Source organism: Cricetulus griseus (genome assembly GCF_003668045.3).
Source record: "Cricetulus griseus strain 17A/GY chromosome 1 unlocalized genomic scaffold, alternate assembly CriGri-PICRH-1.0 chr1_0, whole genome shotgun sequence".
Classification (NCBI taxonomy): Eukaryota; Metazoa; Chordata; class Mammalia; order Rodentia; family Cricetidae; genus Cricetulus; species Cricetulus griseus.
The window spans coordinates 56,896,969-56,921,385 of NW_023276806.1; the positions used below are offsets into that span (position 1 = coordinate 56,896,969).

Genomic DNA, 24,417 nt, shown 5'->3' on the forward strand with positions numbered 1-24,417 from the left:
CTTGTTGGTCTTAGGGGCATCTACTTTGTAAAAGGGATTCCCTAAGCTGCTCATACATTCATGCTCCTTCTGATTTGATGGCAGCTAACTGCCTTTACCTGACGAACCATTTTATAGACCTTTGGTTATTTCTAAAGATATATAAGGGAAACTGTGGGTTATAAATTATAGTGTTCAACACCTTCATTTAGAAGGTACCAGACATTTCCAACCCTGTGTCTTCAAGAAATGCCTTATAGTCTACCAGGCTGCAACATCAAAGCTAGCATTTTAGTTTGATGGTTACTCTACACTGCCAGTTGAATAAGTAAAATCCTGAAATGATTGTTATTTTCTTATATTCTTATTCCTATCTGTTAGCAAATTAAAATGATTTAAAACTATTTTAAATAAGATTGTACTTATAATACCAAATCTGTTCTCTTTCCTCCTTCCCTGTCATTGTTCTGGCCTAACTCACTCATTTCTTCGTAGGATTGCTGCAATAGTCTCTAATTAGTCTTTCTGTTTCTACCCTTATACATCTAAAATTTATTCCCAAATCATCAAATAGACTGAGCCTTTTAGTTTGTAAGTTAGATAATTTCATTCTTATATTTAGGACCAAGTAAAATTCTTGAGTGCTGAGGTGATCAGTTAGAAATGTGTACACTGTGGAAGCATAAGGAACTGAATTTGATCTCTGGAACTCATGCAAAAAAGCCAGGCATAGAGACAGAGAAACTAGTAATCCCAGAGAGGTAGAGAGGTGATCACTGGGTGTCCCAACAGCCAGTGAATGCCCATCACAGAGACATAGGTCAGTGAAAGACCCAGTCTCAATAATCCGAACAACCAACAAACCAACAACCAACAACCAACAGGTTATAACTAATATAGTATCTGTGTGTTTCTTTGGGACAGAGAAGGGCAGTGGGATCAATCTGGGCCAGAGAAAATACCGGTTGCATGGCACCTGAGGAGTGGTACCTACCTAAGGAATGATATTCCTGGTTGCCCTCTGGCATCTACATTCACAGGCATTCAAATGCATGCATACTTGCATCCCCCCATTTACTCAGATGACCATGTTTATACACACAATTAGGAAAAAAAAGAACAGAATTCTTAGTAATGTTTGGCAACATAGGGATATAGGTTCAAACAAAGTCAGATTAGTATTCAAATGAGGGACTTTATTACCCATAGATATTTGGTGAATTAATAACTCCCAAATGTATTCTAGTTATATTTTAAAAAGTAAAGGTGCCTGCGCTGGACACAAACATAAGGGTCAAGGCAATTTAGCTTATAGTTTATACATGTAAAGAGCAGTGCTTCTTGTAACTAAAAACTGTCACTTTACAGGTGGAAACACATTTCTAGATAATTTCAAAATAGAAGTATGTGGTGATTTGAATAAGAATGGCCCCATAGACTAATATATTTGAATGCTTAGTCATCAGGGAGTGGAATTGTTTGAGAAGGATGAGGAGTTATGGCCTTGTTGGAGTTATGAAGTATGCTACTGGGAATTGGCAGCATTGAGGTTTCAAAAGTCCACACCAGGTCCAGTCTCTGTTGCCTACAGATCAGGATGTAAAGTTTTTGGTTCTGGTGCCATGCCTGTCTGTCTCCTGCCATGATGATAATGAGATAACCCTTTAAAATTGTAAGCAAGCCCCCAGTTAAATGCTTCCTTTTATAAGTTGTCTTCTCATGGTGTTTCATCACAATAACAGAACAACAACTAAGACATTAGTTAGTACCAGGTACTGGGGTTTAGCTGTGACAGGTTTGACTATGCTGTTTGTTGGAGGAATGTGGAAGACTTTGAGACTTTGGACTAGGAAAGAAGTTGAATGTAACATGAGATTTTCTCTGGCCCAGCTTTGTCCCACTGCCCTTCTCTGTCCCAAAGAAACACACAGATACTATATTAGTTATAACCTGTTGGCTGGCGACTTGAGCTTCTTATTCTTAACCCATAATTACTGATCTATGTATTTCCTCATGACCTTATCTGACCAGAGATAAGGTCTGGGACTCTTACTCTATGGAGTCTACATTGCATCTGATCAGTATCTCAGTAGAGAAGAGAGAGCGATTTCCTGCTTGTCCCTGCTTATATTCTGATTCTGCTTGCTACATTACTTCCTGCCTGGATCACATGGTGACTTCTCTTTACTAAATTTCCCAGAATTCTCCTTGTCTCCTAGTCCCACCTATCTTGCTTCCCTATTGGCCAACAGTGTTTTATTCATCAACCAATAAGAGAAACATGTACAGAAGACTTCCGCCTTCAGTCGAACACTTTAAGTAAGGCTGATTGGGCCATCCTAGCAGGAGCATGGAAATCAGTTGTGCTAAGGCTGCTGTGGACTGGAGGATCCAACTCAAGAGGTCTCAGAGGGGAAGAATATTACTGGCTGACCTAGAGACAGTCTTACAATATTTTGTCAAAGAATGTGGCTGCTTTTTGCCCTTGTCCTAAAAATCTGCCTGAAGCTACATTGAAGGGTTTTGGACTAATGCTGTTGACAAAGGAGATTTCAAGACAGCTTAGTGTTGACTATATCATGTGGTTATTAGTGATCATTCTTGTGCAGATCTACAATGAAAAGGAGCAAGTAGGGTAATGAGAAATTAAAAATGTACAGTTTGAGGTGAAAACGAGCACCAGTAAATGTAATACTGGAGCCAAGTTTTGTGTTCAAAGAGATAAAACATTTAAAGAAAAGCCTGATTCTAAATGGAATAAAGAGAGTCATAACCTTGGGGTGAAATCCCAGCCAGCTAATCCTGCAGCCCATGAAAGGAAAAGGTCTGAGGATTTCCTAAGCCTAAACAACAGAAATCTGGTGTAATATGATTCAAGGAGGGGGCCAAGTACTAGCCCCAGCAAGCAGAAGGACTCAGCAGCTTTGGCCACGTGGCTCTGGAATTAGAGTCAAGAAGGATAAAGGAAAGGAGTTCTGTCATGGCTAAGAGGTATAGCAGGGGAGTTCCTGCCTGGAGGCTCAGAAAGCCATTGTGTGGAGCCGTGGAGTTGAAGCCTGGATTGTCTTGGAGACCACGAGGTGTTGGAGACTCCAGAGCCATGGGATACCTGACAAGGAGAGCTGCTAACAGAGAATGGAAACAGCCCAAGAGAGAGAAATGACTTGCAGTCAGCAAGTAGAAACAGAAGAACTGCCTCAGAAACCCTTTGACTTCAGATATAAAGATATGGAATTTGGAATTTGCCCAGATGATTTTAGTCTTGCTTTGGTCCAATATTTCCTCAGTATGAACCCTTTCCTCCCTTTTTGAAATGGCAATGCATATTCTGTGCCATTTTTGTATTGGATGTTTGTGATCTGCTTTTTCATTTTGATTTTAGAGGAGCTTAAAGTTGACATTGTCTTGAGTCTCAGAAGAGATTTTTGGACTTTTAGATAACAGTGTTGAGTTCTCAGATACTGTGGTAGTGCCATGCCTGTGTGTTTCCTGTCATAATGATCATGGACCCACCCTCTAAAACTATAGGCAAGCTCCCAGTTAAATGCTTCCTGTTATAGGTTGCTTTGTCATGGTGTTTCATCACAACAATAGAATTCTAACTAAGACAGCTTGTTAGGAGTCAAACGACTACATTTATATTTTTATTATTTTAATAAAATGGCGTTAGTACTTAATAGCTCCAGATGTCATACAAATTAATTAATGCGTGATTTAAATGAGCATGTATAATTTCTAAAAGAATATAAATCAAATTATATCCTTTAAAAAGCACACACTAAGAAGTAACTAATAAAATTCCATCTACCAAAAGACCAAGAAATGCCACAAAGTCCCACTGTATAGCAAACCTTACACAAGAGATTTATTGGGAAAGTCACCAGAGGGTGTCTGCCTCTGTTTCAAAGAGAAGCAGCAAAGAACTGAGTATGAGGCAGGCTTCAAACAGGGTTTCTTGGGGGGGGGTGGGGGAGGTGCTTTCCAGTGTGGCCCGTGATTGGTGGGATTTTGTGGCCCAATATTGGGCTTTTTTTTCCTGTAGGGCAGAGCTTCGCCCCCTGCATCTGGAGGGGCTAGAAATGGTCTTAACTGCAGTCTGGGCAGTGGGGATGGACACCTGTGCACCTCAAAGGACTTACACAACACAGATTAGATTCTTTGTAACAGCCCTAAAATTTTTGTTAGTTCATACTAAAATCCCCCAAGAGTCAGACCCTTTGACTAAAACTGCAGGCTATTATTTGAAAGGATGCATAGAACAAAGTGGCATAGAAGAATGTGTGAGTGGCGGATGGGCAGAAGTTAAAAGCTCTCATCTCTGGTGACTTTTGAGGATGGCTGCCCTATGCCTGAAGTGCTACAGGGAAAAAGAGTCCCTTCATTAGCTTAACCTAATTTCCCATTAATGTAGCTGGGTATAAAATGGGCATTTTATCTGTATTGCTAAAAGTTGCAATCAACTAAGAATGATACATCTGAGAACACAGATTTAAAAATGAAGTTGTATATACACACTCTGCTTGTAAAAAGAGAAGTAACACACAAATTCATTATTTTAAAGACATATTACTATATCCCTTTAAGAAATGGATCTTTACTGTGAACATACTCTGCTTAAATCTATGGCTACATATCAGTCATAAGGAAAATGCAAATTACCTAAATTTAATGAAAAATTAAAAAGCCTGAATAGAGGATTTTCTTAGCAAGAACTGAAAACAGGCAATTCCTGTACTCATCTCATGAATTTTAGGATTATTTATGTATTTTATATAAAATGACATACTCTTATATGCAAAATGACATCATATTTTTTATTTATTTGCTTAATTTTATGTGTGTGTGAGTATATGTATATATACCAAATGCATGCAGGAACACAGAGAAGTCAGAAGAGGGCATTGGATTCCTTGGAAGTGGAATTATAAATAGATTCAAGCCACCATGTTGATGCCAAGAACTGAACCTGGGTCCCCTGCAAGAACAACAAGTGCTCTTAGTCACTGTGCTCTTTCAAGAGCCCCAACATTATAATTTTGATAGGACTAAAATAAATCTGTAAGTCACGTTGGGATAGTATAGACATTATAAAAATTAATTCTCCCAGCCCAGGACCAAAGAATGTTTTTTTTTTTCACTCATCTGGGTTTTAGAGTTTTGTATATAGATATTTCACTCATTTATATTTATTTTATTATTTTTGATGTTATTAAAAAGGACTTGCTTTCTTATATTCTTTCCTAAATGCTCTTTGATAGTGTGTCAAAACAAACTAACTTCTATGGGTTTTGTATCTTCAAATGTCTATAGTTATTAGTAGCTCTAACAGCAAGGGTGTGTGTGTGTGTGTGTGTGTGTGTGTGTGTGTGTGTGTGTGTGTGTGTGTGTGGTCTTTAAGGTTTTCTATTTATAAGATTATGTCACCTGTGAACAGAATAAATCAGTTTCCTGTCTAATTTGGATATCTTCTGTTTCTCTCCTTTGTCCCATTTACTCTGGCTAGCACCTCCAGTATTAGCCTTAAAGAGTGGGGGATTTCATCATATCTTAAAAGTTTTTCACTTCCTGGTAGAATTTTTGGGGTCACTTATAGAAACTATCATATTTTCTGCAAATAGTGAAAGTTTGATTTCTTCCCTTCCAATTTGTATCCCCCTGGTCTCCTTTTGTTGTCTTATTGCTCTAACTAGAACTTCGAGTGCTATATTGAACAGATATGGAGAGAGTGGACAGCTTTGTCTTGTTCCTGATTTTAGAGGAATCACTTTGAGTTTCTCTCCACTTAGTTTGATGTTGGCTGTTGGCTTGCTGTATATTACCTTTAATATGTTAAGGTATTTTCCTTGTATCCCTGATTTCACTAAGACTTTATCTTGAAGGGGTGTTGGATTTTGTTGAAGGCTTTTTCAGCATCTAATGGGATGATCATGCTTTTTTTTTTCATTCAGTCTGTTTACATGGTGGATTACATTGACAGAGTTTTGTATGTTGAATCATCCCTGCATCTCTGGGATGAAGCCTACTTGATCATGGTGGATTTTTTTTATGTGTTCTTGGATTCTGTTTGCCAGTATTTTATTGAGTATTTTTACATCAATGCTTATGAGGGAGATTGGTTTGTAATTCTCTTTCTGACTCTGAGATACCATCTTACACCTATCACAATGGCTAAGATCAAAAACACTGATGACAGCTTATGCTGGAGAGGATGTGAAGTAAAGGGAAAGCTCCTTCATTGCTGGTGGGAGTACAAACTTGTACAGCCACTTTGGAAATCAGTATGGTGGTTTCTCAGTAAGTTGGGAATCAATCTACATCAAGACCCAGCTATACCACTCCTGGGTATATACCCAAAGGATATTCCATCATACCACAAGGACATTTGCACAACAATAGTCATAGCAGCATTATTCATAAAAGCCAGAACCTGTAAACAATCTAGATGCCCCTCACCCAAAGAATGGATAAAGAAAATGTGGTACATTTACACAATGGAGTATTACTCAGCACTAAAAAACAATGACATCTTGAAATTTGCAGACAAATGGATAGAACTAGAAAAAAACCATCCTGAGTGAGGTAGCCCATATCCAGAAAGACAAATATGGTATATATTCACTCATAAGTGGATATTAGATGCAAAGCAAAGGATAACCAGACTACAAACCACAACCCCAGAGAAGCTAGATAAAAAGACAGACTAGACCTTAAGAGGGACACATATGGAGGGTAGTAGGAAGAAAAAAATAGTTAATATCTCCTGGATAAGCTGGGAGGGGAGTAGAAGGAAGGGGGTTGGGTATAGGAGCATGAGGGATCAAAAAGACAGAGTTGGGGGAGAGAAAGAGGAGGTAGGAAAGCAATGAAAGAGATATCTTGATAGAGGGAGCCATTATGGGGTTAGGAAGAAACCTGGTGCTAGAGAAATTCTCAGGAATCAACATAGATGACCCCATCTAAGACTCCTAGCAACTGTGGAGAGGGTGTCTGAATGGGTCTTCCCCTTTAATCAGATAAGTGATTACCTTAATTGTCATCACATAACCTACATCCAGTAACTGATGGAAGGAGATGCAGTGACACACAGCCAAGCCCTGGGCTGAGCTCCTGGAATTCAGTTGAAGAGAGGGAGGAAGGATCATACGAACAAGGGAGGATCAGGAGCATGATGGGGAAAAATCACAGAGACAGCTGTCCTGAGCTAGTGGGTGCTTACAGACTATGGACTGATAGTTGGGGAAACTGCATGGAACCAAACTAGACCCTCTGAATGTGGGTGACAGTTATGTGACTTTGATCTGTTGTGAGGGCCCCTGGCAGTGGCACTGGGCCCTTCCCAAGTGCATGAACTGGCTTTTTGGAGCCCATTCCCTATGGTGGGATACCTGGCTCAGCCTTGATACAGGGGGGAGGGGCTTGGTCCTTCCTTAACTTGGTATGCCAGATTTTATTGACTCCCCAAGGAAGGCCTTACTTACCCTCTCTGAGGAGTGGATGGGGAGTAGGAAAGGGAGAGGTGGGGGCAGAGAAGGAAAGGGAGGGGGAACTGGGGTTGGTATGTAAAATGAAAATAAAAATTTTTAAATAAAAAGGTTTTTTTACTTAATGCTTATATTGTCTGATAAAGGTATGAACATCTCTTAATTCTTCAATTGCCGTTTTCATGGAGTACATGTTTCTGTACCTTCACATTAAGTTTCCATATGCCCTTCAGTGTAAAGTGAGCTATTCATAGCAATATATAGTGATCTTTCATCACTTACCAGTCCACTCCATACCTCTTGAATGGGTAATCTGAACTCTTTATAATTAGTATTGATATGCAAATGTTAACTTACGAAGAATTTTTTCTTAGCAATTCTTCCCTCATTTCTGTTGCCATGAGTTTTTGAACTGTTCTGCTTTAATAACTGCTTACCTTTTTTTGTGTGTGCTTTTTATAGGTTTTTGCTTTCTGGTTAATACAAAGCTCACTTAAAACACTCTCCACATACAACAATGTATTTTAGGCTGACAAACGCCTTACTTTGATCATATATTAAAATTTTTTCTCCATTATCCACATTTATGGTACTGATGTCGTTGCATCTTTCCATAGAATTTAGCCATTAATGAGTTTTTGTAAGTATAGTTATTATTAATATTATTAATATAATAATATAATATTATTAATGCACTTGTCTTTTGACTTTTTGAGACAAAGTCTTGGTAGATAGACCAGGCTTCCCAGGAACTCAAGGCAATCCTCCTGACTCAATCTCTCAAGATCTGGGATTACAGGCATAAACCACCATGCCCGGCTTTCAAAATCTAACTTAAAAATAATAGAAATAAAATAGAAAATCTTCATGGTCTAGCGACTATGACAGACTTTGGATCAGTACTTAAACATCTCTCCAGGTATAGCTTTTTTATTTTTCAAGTTGTATCAACCATCAAAGAAAAATATATCTCAATCTTTCATAAACTCTTTCAAAAAATAAAAAGGGGTGCTCATTTTGGCAGCATATATATAAAAAATAAAAAGTGGAAATAAACAGGGAAAATATCCCCCAGTTACCTTGTAAGAATTCTATAACCTGTATTTCAAAGTCAAATAAGAATATTTAAAGGGAGAATAGTTGAGTCTTGCTCACTTCAAAGCAACAGATTTCCTAGGCAGTATATTAGCAAAGCAAAGGAACACAGTGCAGAGTCCTGCGTAGTTATGAGAGTCCTTTGCACACTAAATAGCTCGTGGTAAAATTCAACAGTTTCACTCACTAAAGGAAAAAATATGAACATCTGCATTGTCATAGGAAAGTAGTAACAATTTTAACCTGACAAGGGATATTTTTTCCATAAAATTTTTCCCCTAGTTATTATTTTTTTTAGTTCAAATTAGAAACAAGCTTGCTTCACATGTCAAAACCTTCTCCCTCTCCCTCTCCCCCCCCACCATCCCCCACCCACCTCATTCCCCCTCTGCTCTCCAGGGAGGGTAAGGCCCTTAATGGGGTTCCCCAAAGTTTGTCATATCATCCTGGCCAGGGCCTAGGCCCTCCCCCATGAGTCCAGGCTGAGAGAGCATCCCTCCATGTAGATGGGCTCCCAAAGTCCCTTCTTATGCCAGGTACAAATACTGATCCACTACCGGGGGCCCCATAGAGTGCTGAGGCCTCCTTATTGACATCCACATTCAGGGGTCTGGATCAGTCCCGTGCTGGCCTCCCAGACATCAGTCTGGGGTCCATGCACTCCCCCTCTGACAAGGAATATTTACAAAAATCCTTATGCATTGAATCCTTAAAATATTTTCTCTATCCCATGTAGCAATACATGAATGCTCTCTCAGAGTTACACCAGAGGGAATGCTCTCAGAGTTACACTGGAGGTCTAGTAAGCAAGCGATGCTAGGAAAGAAAGAAAATGGAACATAAATTTGGGCAATGAAAAACAAAGAACGATACAGATTAACAGTTCAAGTACACCTACTAAAGACCTAAATTAAATCATCTTATAAACCTCAAATTGATGTGTTTATGGCAGTCTGTTCCTCAGTTCCATTTCCTTAGGGTTATACCATGATTATACAGACAATAAGTACTGAGTGCACATTAAACAATATTGACATCAGAAGATGCCCTGGCTATTAGTAAGGAGAGCGAGCCAAGTTCTACAGGAACAAACAAATGAAAAGTTGACCAAAACAAACAAACAAACAAACAAAAAGAAAAGCACAAGTACCAAGAATTACAAAGAACCAGGGACTCTTAGATCTCCATTTGCTGGCAACTTTCCTGCTCATTTTGCTAGTTCTTCAGCTGCCCTACCATTGAATCTTTTCAAGACACATTAGAGTTAAGAAAATCAAACTGCTTTGTAGTTACTACTTTAATGTCTCAGAGTCAATCTTGCTACAGTTGAAATTGGTAGAAAACACTTTAATAGCATCTCCATTAGATTCCATGAGGGCAAAAGTTAAGCTATCTCTTGATGGTATTAGTGTCAATACCTAGCACAGTGCACAGCACACAGTACATATTAATTTAAGGGGCCAAATTGAACCACAGCATAAATAAATGCTTTCATTGAGTAGAACCACAAAGACCACAATAAGGAACCAAAATCTGAGAGGTTAACTCTGCCACTGTATAATTAATGAAATTATCTAAGTCACCTGAATCCAACATTAGAGTGAAGAGCAATATTCCAATATTCACAATGCAGACGTTGTGTATTCATTGGATTATGAAAAACCAGAAGTAAAGAGTTGTCCTGCGTGTGGTAATAAGAATCAACACATCGATATTGCTGATGGGCTTCCTGAAGAACCTGAAAATAATTGTTTTATTCAGTTGCTTTATCCCCAGGAGGAGAGTCTTCTGCTATAGTAACATGTATGTGCCCCACCCCCATCATTTCTACATTGTTGGCTAATTTTGAGTTTCCAGTGGATTCTTTCCTAATGACTAGAAAATAAGATCATAAAATATAGTGCATTTGGTGAGCCTTTCAATAACTCTTATAGGAAAACAAACAGTAGGTTCCAAGGGTGGAGATACTTGCTAAATGTTCTCCACAAGTGTTAGTAGACGGTAATCAGCTAGCCTCACCCACTCCTTTTTTTTTTTTTTTTTTTTTTTGAGACAGGGTTTCTCTGTATAGCCCTGGCTGTCCTGGAACTCACTCTGTAGACAAGGCTGGGCTTGAACTCAGAGATCCATCTTCCCCCTGTCTCCTGAGTGCTGGGACTGAAACATGTTACCACCACCACCACCACCACAATCCTGATAATCAGCCAGTTCTTTATCTAATAGTTTTCTTTACCTCCATATAGATAAATTCATTTTTAGCATCATTAAATATTGCAGACAAAGTGGGCATCATGCTCTAGACTGTTCCTGACCTGCTCCAAGTCCACAATCGACACTCCAACCCCTAGTGTGATAATATTTGGAGGTCTTTGGGAATGTTATGAGGGTGGGGTTCCCATGATAGGATTTGTGTCCTTATCATCTGGGACATTGGAGCTTGCTTTTTCTCCTCTCTCTCTCTCTCTCTCTCTCTCTCTCTCTCTCTCTCTCTCTCTCTCCCATGTATAATTCAACAGGGGAGCATCACGTGCAAGCCAGAAAGCAAGCTCTCATCAGGAACCAACCACACTAGCACCTGGAATTTGTTCTCCTTTTTGTTAAGTTCTGAGATGACACACTTGTATTATTTAAGCTACCTAGCCTGAAGTGATTTGTTATAGCAGTCTGAGACTAAGGTAATAGCTAACATTTTTTTCCTGTTTCTAAATATCAGGTCTCATTTGCCAGAACAATAAGTGACTTGCCAAGAACAGGGTCTGTAGGTTCTGATGTCAGAGTTCAAGCCAGATATCTTCCAGATCTGATTTCTCTCTTCTTCATGGTGCTATTACTATTTGCACTCCACCTCTGCCTTGTTTTAAAATATAACACCTTCAGCCTGCACTGCAATGGCAGCCACCAGCAGAGGGCACCAAGGTATAGGTGCTTTGTCCTGTCTTCTCAATGTCATTCAACCATAAGAAACTGCCCGTAGGAAAAGAAGTGGCCAATAGCAGGCTTTTGCTTACATGTATTCTCAATTTCAATCTATGGAGGCAGCTTTGTGTGCTCTGCCATGCAGATAATCTCAAGGAACTGCTAGCATGCCAGGAAAGGGGTATCTCAATTTTGCTTTTATTTCGATACTGGTAATAGACGCAGAATAACACACTTATTCCCCAGTCTAGTCCCCCATAGGAGTGCCTTGATGGAGTACCATGTAGACGTTTACTTCTGTTTTCTGAGGCACTACCCATTTCTTACCTACTGTTCTTGAAAGGCAAATTCCTCTGAGACAATAAACCCAGGAAATAAATGTTTGCTTATAGTGAACACACATCCATCCTTGCTCTGATGGCTGGGTAAGATTACCAGAACTGTGACTGACTCTGAGCATTTGGAAAGTGTTCACATTACCTTTCCTTTTATGAACTGGTGTTTGCCTTTTATTCATTATTATTATTGTTGTTGTTGTTGTTGTTGTTGTTCTCATATAGTTCATGAAAAGTAAATACCAGGATGGAGGATGGTGCTGTAACTCTAGATGGAGTGTTTGCCTAACATAAGCAAGGGCCTAGGGATTGATCACCAGAACCACAACAGCAAAAACAACCAGAAAGAGAGAGAGAGAGAGAGAGAGAGAGAGAGAGAGAGAGAGAGAGAGAGAGAGTGCCAGGCACTGTTCCAGGAACATAAAAATGAACCCCATGGACAAAACTTTCATCTGCAATTGGATTAAGATCACTCTGAGTTCTAATCAAGTGGATCTAGTCAAAATATTTGAATGAAATATTTGAATTATAGGGAATGGACCAGAGTGAGAATCAAAGCCATCTGATGCTTATAAGGATGTTTCAATAGAAGGTGAGCATGGTGGTGAATTAAAACTGACAGTTTTTGAGTCCTTACAGGTACCTTGTACCCTTGTACAAGGTAGCAACCTTTTACCAGGCTACTGTCTGTCCCCTACTGCAGCAGAGAAGAGGGTGGCAATCCCTAGAAGGTGAGCCAAGGAGTTCAAGAACAGAGGACCCTAGCCACTAGCGAAGGAGAAGCACATTCGGGAGAAAACTGAAATCATGTAAATGTCTAAATCACAAATGTGGGTCACATATGTAATTCTAAATTTTATAGTTGCTCCATTTTAAAAGTTGAGGTAGGTAAAGTCAATGGGAATTACATATTTGTTTCACTCGATACCTGAAAATGTTATAATTTCACCATGTAGTAGGTATAAAAATTATGAATGATATATATCATTTCATGCCAAGTCTTTGAACCCCGGCATGTTTGGCCCTGTGTAGCTACATGCAGAGTGCCATGTGACTGTCCTCTTTGCTGTTGAATTACTCTCTTTTTGGTGGTGGGCCATTTTTCTTTACCATTGATGCAGTTGGGAAATTGCTATTCTTTTCATAACATGGCTCTGTAGATTCTTCTGGCTTTAAAGATATGTGGGATATAAATCTTGTCAAAATGAGATTCAAATTAGAAAGACAAATCATACAGAGTATAGGTTTTATAAAATCTGAAGCCAGTATGTGTTCATTTTTGGACTTCTATTTTTTTCATAGCAGATAAAATCATGTTTTGGGATGGGGGGGACAAATTTTCTTTCTTGGTTGTTTTCTTCCTGTTTCTCAATTAGCAACAGACCCTTGGTCAAGGTGCCTCAGTTTCTACGATTTAACAGTTTCCATGTCATAGGCTTAAGTTGAGGAATACACTTACACAACAGCTGTGGCCTCACACACAGTACTTAGCGCGGTAACTGTTGGCCATCAAGGCTACCATTGACTTGCTCATTCAAACAGAAAACACCATGAAACATAATGTTTAAATAGAATGGAAAGACACCACAGGGGGAAAATGGTGAAGCCCAGTTTCTCTCTAGAAAACACTCACAGCAGTCTTTATGGAAACCGTCCCTTTGAAAGTATCCTTTCAACCGTTTGGGGGGTTTCCTGGGAGTGCATGACTCAGTGTGGGAACCAACTCATTTTATAGCCCAAGTCAATGGGAATACTGAGTTGAGCTCGATCTGAGAGAGTGACCCAGAAGTGAACTGTTCACAGTTACAACCTGGCTCTCCAGACCTATCCGCGCGCACGTCTCCTGGAGAATCACAGCCCATAAATACCTGAAGCAGGACTTTCGGCTGAAAATGTTCAGTAAAGCTCCAGTCGGTTAAACTTCGCTGTTGAGTTTTCTTTATGTCCTCGAGATTAGCTTCCACCACTATCTTCTTGGGTTTCTTAAAAAAAGAAAAAAAAATCCACTGGAACACAATTTCAGCTCTAATTTGTACACGTCCAAATGGAGCCCTATTAGACTCTGTGGACTCACCCCCATGCGCCCCATTTAATTGTGGGAATCTGCATATGTATAGATCCATATGGCAACATTTTAGGAGGGCCGCTGCCAGAAAGAAGTACGCCTTTGACTCTCTCTCTTTCTCTTTTTTTCAAATGTGCAACATAACCTAAATATTTTTATTGTTAGGTTATACTCTTCAGAGTCCTGTTAGCAATTATAGGCAGGTTTTCTGAGCTCACTTCAAGACAGCGTTAGTTCTATACGGGCTGTATGGTCAGCAGGTGTTTGTGAGGTTGCCAAGCCACACTGTCTAGAGAGGGGCAGGGAGCGGGAAGTTCTACTTAAGTTAGTGAGGCCAGTAAAATTAACCCCTTTCACTCCAGTTGGAGGGAGTATGGATGTCTAAAATGCTGGCATCAGCAGCATTTTCCTTTTAAGTCCCTCTCCTCTCTCCTCTCTCCTATCTCCTCTCTCTCTCTCTCTCTCTCTCTCTCTCTCTCTCTCTCCCTCTCTCTCTTTCTCTCTCTCTCTCATCTCAGTTTGGTCAGGGATTTTTCTCAGATCATCTTGCTTGTCATCTACACTTTTAGGAAAATAATTCCATACCTTTTCAGGAGAATCATCCTTTGTGGCTGCTTCATCTTTGATCTCACTGTCCATAGTCTGCTCTGTAAATCAAAGACACCAACATCCAGTTGTGTTTGGGCTTTGTTCTTGCCTTTGGTCAGTGCTGGGTCTTTTTGTTGCTCATATGATCTATGTCTCTGTGCTGAAAAGGTAATTCCTGAGAGGCATGTTTCGTGCCTCCGAAGAGGTGTTTGTGTCAATAATTCTAAGTCAATGCCTACTTAGAATTTATCCTATAGTCTTTGAAAAGAACCCGGCTTCTTATCTGATGCTCACTAAATCATACCAGCTATTCTTCTTTCAGGTTGAATAGCGTTCACTTAATGCAATGAACTGTTGCCTCCACAAATTGTAAGTATTTACTGGCTAAACTAAATCATTGGCTCACTGCTTTCATTCACCTTATTCTGGTGACCATCACAAAGCCTTTGCAGATTTTTGTGAGCCTTGCCTGGTAGGTGACAGACTGGGGCAAGGGCAGGGGTGCATGGATGGGAGAACTAGCAATGAATTCACCTATTAGAGAGTGACAGCATCCTACCATTCTGTTGAGTTCTTCCATCCATCCATCATTAACTTATTATTTAATGAGCATGTGCACACTGACACGTGGAGTTTAACAGACATAAGTTAAATGGATAAATGAGTGGGTACTTGGACTCCAATGCACTATGCTGTGGACCAACATGAGTGAAGCACATTAGCTCTCCCATTCACAAGAGTAAACTTATGTGATGATAAGGGCTGTGATATCATTGTTGGCTAGGAAGCAGTGGCCATCTGAATGGATGAGAAAGGGACAGATCCGTGCTAATTACAGATGTGTAATTTTCACATCATGAAGTGCACCAGGATAAATGAGACATAACAGAGAAGGCTGATGAAGTCCCTACTGTAATTTCCCCCACATTTGATGAAACGAATGGAGTATGCTTGAGGAGGTTAAGTGTTGTAGGACATACTTTAGTGTTGCTGAATGGCTGAGCCAAGTTGACTTCTTTCCACCTTGAGAATAATTGCAAATCACATGCCACAAAGCTGTGTATAAATTTCTGCAGCCTCACTCTCCCAACACATGTTCCCTAGTCCCTCCTTGTTCTACCCACTTCAGATGGACTGGTCAGCTTGCTGTTTGTGTGGGCAATCTTAACTCCCCACCCCCATCTGCCACACTTTAAGCTATTCGCCTGTTTCACTCTCTGGACACCTTCCAGAGAGTCTCTGCCTCTCACTATGCTTCTTTTTAAATCATTTATTTATTTAAAGGGGTCCTGTTTATTTATTGGTGAGGGGTCCTGTTTGTTCATGGTCTGCCCCTCTGCTCCGACTCTCAGTTGCTGAAGAACAAGAATGTGCTCTCTTCATACCTTGTGCATCCAGCACCTGATGGGGATTCAGCGATGGGTTTTTCTTCTGATTGAATGGGGTGAATCTATAGCACATATTGAACTATATTGAAATGATGGCAGAGTCAAAAAGAAAATAGAGATGTAGAAGGAAATCTATATAAAAGGCTAACCTGAGTGTGAACATGAGATTTACCTTTTCATTCTGCTGCAAAGAGATCCATACATGGGATTCTGGGGGTGAGGGTGGGGTGGGTAGCGATGCCTACCAAGGACAGGCTAATGCTCTTCTCTCTCAGGGGCACAGTTACTTGTAACTTTGGCCCTAATTCCCTCTTGTGCCATGTTGCTGCAGGTGACAGAATGAATGTTTCATTTTGATTTGGAGGGAGATGCGAAAGCCAATTCAGTTCAGCATTTGTACAAACATATCCACTGAAGACAAAACTCAGACCAACTATAATTCTAAATAGATCATGATATCCCCCGTGTCTTTGAAGCAATTGATATGAAATCTGTAGAATAAAAATCCTTCTATCCTGTGACCTGCCAGATTTCCAGGAGATTTGATATTCCCTCCTGTGCCTCAAGATCCAGGAACAAAACTAACTCTTTAGAAAGTATGTTCAAAACTAGTGTAACAACAATTTTGCCAAAGAACAGAGCATTCTAATATGAAGATGAACTCTTTATTTAGCAGTAGAATAAAGGCCATTATTCCTCTTTGTCTGATTCCTGATTTCAGCCACATAATCCTTTGACAGTGTGATTCAGTAGTTCTTGACACATCTGGAAATGGACGTTTTCCCTTCCCTTTGAAAAACAGCTCTCCTAATCTGTTTTACTTTAGAGATAACAAGATCCCTCTGCAAAGCAGTTGCTTTATTAAAAAAACACCCAACAAGCATAAAGGGCACATCTAAACCTACAGCCTCATGGTTATCAACTCTCAGGTTTTTCATAAATATCCAATGGGCCCTGTCAAGTTCAAAACAGTCTCAGATGGAAACCCAGGGTTTTGTTAGGGATAGCACAACTGTCCAGCCCTTCATGTCCAGAAACAGGCATATCAATGCATGTAATGCCAAAACGGTTGTTCGGAGAAACACAAGGATGATTTCTGCTTTGTGTAAATGGAATTAGAGTGGCTGCTTTTGAAGAATGAAGTAGGGTTAGGGGGAAGGTGGAAGCTCAGACAAGTTTCCTCTTATAAAACTCACGGAGATACAAGGCCAGCTGCCTCTGTTCAGATCCAGTGGCTCTTGAGTGTAGGTCTTCATTCACTAAGGAGGAGCCCCTAGGGCTGGGGACCTGCCCTCAAAATTTCTGGGGTCCCAGAACATGCAACAGCATTTCAGCCTGAATCTTGGGAGCCTGAGTCACCCACTCTCCACCAGGCACTATAGCAGCATAAGAGTGGTTTGACCACCAGGTGGCAAAAGTTGCCTGAGGAAAGGAAGCTGTACACCAGCTACCTTCAGAGAAACAAAACAGAGCGAAGCAAATACCCTGTCTTCCATCTTTCCAAGTTGATTCTGGTTCTATGTTAACACAAGGTGACTTCTATCATATGTGTGCATCCAGGGTGTATGATGCCCTAACAATTTGGGTTAACTTATTTTAGTCCCCCACACCTCTGTGTGTCCCCTCTTCCTGTGTTGTGAGCTAGACTACTAGGTAGGCACATTTAAGACATAGAGGAAATCTACTGTTGGGAAGGAAGAAATACAAGGCAACAAAAGTAGGGTAAGGATAAGACCCACATGCACAGACATTCTGAATATGGCCAAGCTACTAGGTAGCATCATGAGGAATTTCTAGGGCCTAGGAAGCCTTATTCTAAGGTGAGGTAGAGGCCACTGCTGTCCTGTTCCTGTGTCTACATGGTTGAACAATCTATTTGGATCTCTCTGTTCAGGTTTCTATAAAGCAGTAATACACAGAAGATCCACACCATGGCACCATGCTTGGTATACAGCAGAGCGATCCTAAGTCATCACAGCATATCTGCCTTCTCCTCCCCACATACTTACCCTACTGACACCTAGCAGGCTGCCTTTCAAAATTCTACTCATTTCTGGTCTTTCCTTCCCCCCCCCATCCAGATATGGAAGATATCAAGATGACCATAGTTAACACCAGTTTAACTCCTGTGGTTTGCGGGGAGCTTACGCTTACCTTCAACACACCTTTTACTATTATGAACTGCCACACATGCAGAAAAGAGCCCAGGGCTCCTAAACAAACAATTATAAAGAAAAGTCCCAGGGCCTGCTTCTTGGGCACATCTTTAACACCACGGCCTCCTTTGGTAAACTCTCAGATTCCACTTTGTGTGAGTCAGGGAATTGTTTGGGTTTCCACATATAGTTACAAATAGTGATACTTTTTTTTTTTCTTTTCAAGCCTTTCTTTTATTTTACTTGCTTCTGTAGATGAGTTTTCTAGGACAGAAAACAGGGCTCCTGAAACACAACCTTCCAATCTTGGAGGAAAAGGGCTCACATTTTCATTGTAGTATACAAAGTTATTGTCCTAAAAACAACTTTTATAAAGTTGAGGAATTGTCCTACTATTCTCCGTTTGCTAAGAATTTTTTCATTGGTTACCAGGGAAGTTTAAATGCCTTTTATACCTCCATAAACTGATCTGTTTTTTCCACTAATGTTAATCAATAAATCATACTGTTTTTTATAGTTATGGATTTCCTTCTGATTCTCTTACAATGTAATTTTGTTGGGAGATACTATTATCATTTGGTGTCTGCTCAATAGACAGTAATTTGCCTACTTCTTTCTCAAATTTAATAGAATAAAATTGTTTATCTCCTCTTTCTGGTTTTGTGGTGGTGGGGATTGAACCTGGGGTCTTGTGAATGCCAAACAAGAGCTCTACAGCTGACTTCATCCCCTGGAATCTTTTCATTTTTAATACTGGGACAGGGTCTCCTGAGAAACCCACACTCGCCTTAAACTCAGTCTGTAGCCCAGATGGTCCCTGGATCTGTGATCTTCCCACTCCCGACTCTAGTAGCTGTGGTTCCAGGCTTCTCCTGCAGGCTCAGCTCTCTGTATCTTTTTAATCTCTATAGAATCTGAGCGAAGTCTTTTCTTCATCCCTGACAGTGTTTTTATTTCTGAGACGATATTACTCTTGATATGGTTAATTGTGCCTTGTCTTCTTCCTTTGTGGCTAGTCTCAAAGAACACTGGGTGATTTAACTTGCATTTTTCAAATAGCCAAGCTTTTGTGGTTTTGTTTTTCCTTTTTTTTTATGTTTTTCTATACCACTGATTTACTTCAGTGCTATGCTCTTCCTCTGCTACTTCATTTGGACCCATTTTGTTCATTAGGAAGCACACATATCCAGGAATGTGCTCAACCTGGACTGTAAAAGGATTTCTGGTAGTTTGGTAAGAGCCAGCATTCCTTAGGAACTCGGGAAGCAGGCATCAGTCTGTGTGCCAATGGAGTCATTTCCCTGATCTCTTGCAGAAGGACATGTGGCTCTCCATTGGCATGTGTCTGAGGTTCATATCAAAGCCCATGATGGCCTCCACGCTCCTTCAGTAGGCAGTCACAAGTACCAGTTACATATTTCAAAGCCCCCACACCTTCTCACCAACTCCTCTACTCCCCAGGCTGTATCCAGCTCAGGGCTTTATTCTCTCCAGCTACCCATCATCTTAGAACCTATATGATTCCCTATGCTCTGCTTCCCTAGCCCAGGCTATGTCTAGTCTGCTTCTTTTTCTCTTTGCTCTGGATTTTCCAGATGCCTCTGGATATTCTCCCCCTCACCCTATTTGTCTTTCTTTCTCTTCACTTCCCTACCTCCCTCCCTCCTTCTGTCCTTCCTTCCGTCCGTCCGTCCATCCGTCTGCCTGCCTGTCTGTCTGACTCTTATTCATAATAAGCCCTCACCCCCATTGTGGAGCAGCCACTTTGGTGGTTTCTTAATGGTGTGGCTCACATAACTAAGTAACTTGGGGCTGAAGTTTAATTAGTTAATGTTCAGGCTCTTTCTGGAATGTGCTAATTCAAAGCTGTCAGTGTGGTGGCATCATCTTCTTTAGCTGCATTATATACACTCTTATGCTCAGGGTTTTTATTATTACTTAGTTTGAAACAGCTCCTAATTCCTACGGAAACGTTTTCTTTCACCTAGATGTGACATGTAAGTGTATTTCTTAGTTTTCAGTCATGCGGTACCTCCTTTTGGAAATTCACGTCCTGTGTCACTGCATTATGAGATTATGTTCTGTGTAACGTTAGTCCTGGGAAAATTTGCTACATTTGGTTGCACATCCCAGAGTAAAGTTAATATTTCATAAATAAATATAATACTACCCCCAAGATGCTATGGTGTCGTGGAGGCTTCACTTGTCGTATGAATGATTACAGAAAGTAGAAAGACGTAATAGCAGGGCATAAAGCAAGTGTAGCTCCATTATGACATCTCTTGGCCACAGTACACACCATGGGGGGAAAAGGACAAGGTGCAAAGAGATTTTTTAGGATAAGGGGTGTGGTGCTAGAAGTGCGTGAAGCAGACCACACTTCATTCGGCATCGAGCAGGGAACTGCTGAGAATGATATGCAGGGCGCTGTGTTTCAGGTAGGCACCTGATGGGACAGCTGTGTGTAAGGCACATGTAAATTTAATCCAGTGTGCTCTGCACTCCTACGGCCACCCTGTACAGGGTGGCTGTACCTGAGGATAATGTCCTGAGATGAAATAGGAAGGTACATTCATCGAGTACTGGTTTCATGCCAAGCTCTATACTTGGCATTTTGTTAGGTCACTACAAGCAATTTTACCATGCAGTCATGCAGCACTAGTGGTGAAATTTTAATTATGTTCACTGTATTGAGCTTTCTATCGGAAAAGAACAACTAAGAGGATGCCTTGGAAAAACAGAGTGGAAGAGGAAGGGATTGATTAACCACACCCAGTACATTTACTTAAACAATTAACTTAGACATTGAATCGCTTTCTTCAGATGAAGTAAAGGAGCATTTACCTTGAAATGATGCCTTTTGAACTACTCTCTCTTTTTGTGTCTAAGCATAACAGAGTCTACATACCCTTTTACTTACCCAAGGACTCTGATTGGGGCCACATGGACCCACTGGTCTCCTTTTCTGACAGCTCTCTGTTCCCAGCATCCAAGGGTCTCCTGGTGTCAGAAGTAGAAGGTCTCACACTGTTAACATCAGGCTCATTGGGATCTGGGTATTCCTCTGCCTCAGACCTTGACAAATTCTGGTTTATAAATAGTATTCTGTCTTTGTTTCCAATATCTAGCAAGGGTAGAGAGCGTCTGTTAGATACAGTACCGGGATGGCTGCCCTCCTCCACAACCCCCTTGGCCCCCCCTCCCCATACAGCGTACCTGCCACTGGTTTGGCTTTCTGAATGTTTGCCCTGTGCATGCATTGCTGCCGTATATGCTTAGCGAACCTGGCGGGGTTGTCCCACGGAATGTTGATATTCTCAGCGTCTGCCTGACTGACCACCTCGGCGGGCTTGAGCTGTCCTGCCTCGTCCACCTCAGAGAGCTTCAGGCTCTCGAAAGTAAACACCTTGAAGGCCCGTTCCACTTCATTCCAGCTCAGCACTTCTGTAAGAGAGCAGGCCCCTTGCCTTGAGGAAGGCTCTTATTAGTCCTTGATACAGGGCTGACACAGGGGCGGCCGAGGGGCGCCGGTGATTCGTGCCGCAATGGGTGCTGGCCTGACTTTAAATAAAATACAGGTTTTGTAAATCTTCAGCAAATATCAAAGGGCCCAAGTACTAAGAAAATCACAGTTAGGATGCAACAGATCTGTGGGATACTCCTAACAACTTCATGGATTGATCAGTGTTTGGTACCCGTATTCACCAGCATGAACTTTCCATAGTCCTGTAGTTGTTTAAATAACATATATTTAAGATTTTTGTTGGCACAAATTGCTTTTGAAATTTGTTATTTGTGTCTATGATATTTGGAAGGTTTTCCTGTTCATTCAGGCTCAGAAAAAAAAAAAAACACCTACAAGTACTGCTACTTTCCGTATTTGCACTTCAAAGTTTGTCAGAGTTCAGTTGTTCCTGTTCAGCTGTGTCCATCATACAGTCACTAAGCTGTCAGTGACATTTTAACTTTGCCACAGGTGCCTAGGAGTCAAAGAACATGATGTGGTTCTTCAACTTTCGAAGTTCAAGATGGAGGTTTGAGAGGTAGAGACTGACCGAGATTCAACAAGATTGCAATAGAACAACAATCAGATAGATTGTTCCAGATTAGTGACTGACAGATCACCCTCACCACCACCACCCCCCCCCCCCAACAGAGAGGAGTCGGACAGCGAGGGAAAAGAACACAGGGATCCAGAAGAGACACAAGAAAGAGGCAAAAGACTTACTGAATGAATACTTTTTGATCTGGGCATGGTAGTGCACACCTATAATCCCAGCACTTAAGAGCCTGAGACAGGAGGATTATCACAATTCTAGGCCAGCCTGGAATTTATCTCAGAAACCAAAACCAGAGACATGACACCCATTAGGTGTTAGTAACGACAGTGAAAGTTGGTGAGTAAAAGCAATGGGCTCATAGTTGTCATAGAATACCATGGGAGTAGTCGAAAACAGACACAAGTATGTGACAGCAGGGATGATAAAGTGAGCCAATTAGGACACCAGAAGTGAGAGGGAAAAGGCTGTGCTCTTGTTGTATACAGGAAACTGAGAAAAAAATCTTTTAGGTAATAGAGCTAAAATGAGAAAGAGTCAAGGGACATGTGACAAGAGGCTTGTGTGCTGACAAGTACCAAGTTCCAGAGGGGTGTGTGTGTGTGTGTGTGTTTGTGTGTGTGTGTGTGTGTGTGTGTGTGTGTGCATTCCCACAAGTCTTCTGATGTGTTGTTGAACTTGGTTTGCAAGTATTTTCTTGATGGGTTTAGTATTTATATTCATTAGAAATATTGATTTATAACTTCCTTTTCTTTAGAAAATCTTTGAGAATTTCATACACGCACACAATATATTTTGATCACATTCACCCTCCACTCATCTCTTCAACTTCTCCTCTTATCTCCCAGCATTCTCCTCCCTCAGGTAAAGGCCCCTTCCTCCTCCTCTCCTTTTTCTCATGGGAAGAGGTTAGCTTGGACCTACTCTTCACTCTTCAGTGGCATGCTGACAAGGGGCTTTCTCTCCACTCCTCTACCCGAAGGATTAGGGTCATTAGTGGCTCCGAGAGGGCCCATGAACTTCATTCACATGGTGTTTGCCCTCCCTTCAGCTTAGTAAGGAAAGGGTGCTAGTGAGAGCATCTAGGGGCCAGAATTTCAGTCACGGATCTACACTATTATTACAACCCTAGAATAAATAGTTTAGCTTGCCAGGATTTCAGATTTCTTATCTGGAAATACATTTGGACTAGGTGAATTCTGAAGTTCACTTCAGTTAGGAGATTGTTTGGTTCTACAATATATCTTTCTTCCTATTTCAGTTTCTGTAGCTGGCAGTGTAGCCCAGTGGTAGGGAAACTGCCTAGCGTGTACCAAGTCCTGGATTTAGTCATCAGTACTGAAAAAATAAAAAAAAGAAAGAAACTCAATTTCTGGATATAAACACTGCTTTTAGAATTCCATCTCAGGATGACATTGGAAGGGGATTTTTCCACCCTCCTGTGCAGAGGTGACTCAAGGAAGTACTCACCATCCACCAAATGGATACTCCAGTCAAAGTCACATGACCCAGACATTCTGTTTCTTGTTTTGACTCTCAGAGAATTGTGGAGTGACTCAAGGTAAAGTGAGAGAAGAAAACAACCTGCCACACATCAGTCCTCAGAGAAGTATAGGGATGTGGGGAAGAGGAGTGGTTGCTCTTTAACAAAAAGCTTTGTTAGGAAGGATGAGGAACATTTTTGATTCTCAGGAATGCTTCCAGAAGGATTTTGAAGGCAAAGACACACACAGAGAACTGAACACTGTCAATAGAGGTTTGTATTTAAAATTGCCTCCCATGATCTCTTCTGTTCCTCTTGACCCCAGGCTAACCATTGGCTGAAACCATTAACAGGTGATGATGGTCCAGACTTGAGCACCTCATGTCAAATGCAGAGTAGAAACACAGCTTCCCACTCAGGCAGTGGGGATCTCTTTGAGGCAGTTCTTCCGCTGTGTTTCTTATGATGCGGTGCAGTTATAAGGTTCCTGCAGACTTCCTAATCTACTACACGGAATCATTGGGTGATTGCCTTTTACACTGGAATATAATGCATTTTGTTATTAGCACAGATAGACTGATTGACAAGTACAAATGTGTCAAATCTATTGGTTCAGGCTGTATAGAAGGCTATGTTCTGGTGGTGGTAGTGGCTGCAGAGTCAGGATCTCTGTGAGTTCAAGGCCAGCCTGGTCTACAGAGCAAGTTCCAGGACAGCCAGGGATACACACACACAAAAAAAAACCCTGTCTTGAAAACAGAAAAAAATAGAAGAGAAAGAAGGAAGAGGGACGGGAGAAGGAGGAGAAGATGATTTCAAGTTTCCTTTGAGCACAATTCTAGAATTCAAAATTGATTTGTGTTGCTTGAAATT

At 40.9% G+C, this 24,417-nt stretch overlaps 1 protein-coding gene across 1 annotated transcript in view; it reads right to left on the reverse strand.

Moving 5' to 3' along the window:
* Positions 1–24,417, reverse strand: part of Spag17 (sperm associated antigen 17) — a 213,136-nt gene that overhangs the window by 73,438 nt on the left and 115,281 nt on the right. Inside the window, exons 14-18 of the mRNA XM_035451312.1 lie at positions 21,220–21,447; positions 20,924–21,127; positions 14,457–14,518; positions 13,675–13,788; positions 10,139–10,293 (exon numbers count right to left, since the gene is read on the reverse strand). Coding sequence (XP_035307203.1) covers positions 10,139–10,293; positions 13,675–13,788; positions 14,457–14,518; positions 20,924–21,127; positions 21,220–21,447 — 763 coding nt within the window. The remainder of the gene's footprint in view (positions 1–10,138; positions 10,294–13,674; positions 13,789–14,456; positions 14,519–20,923; positions 21,128–21,219; positions 21,448–24,417) is intronic.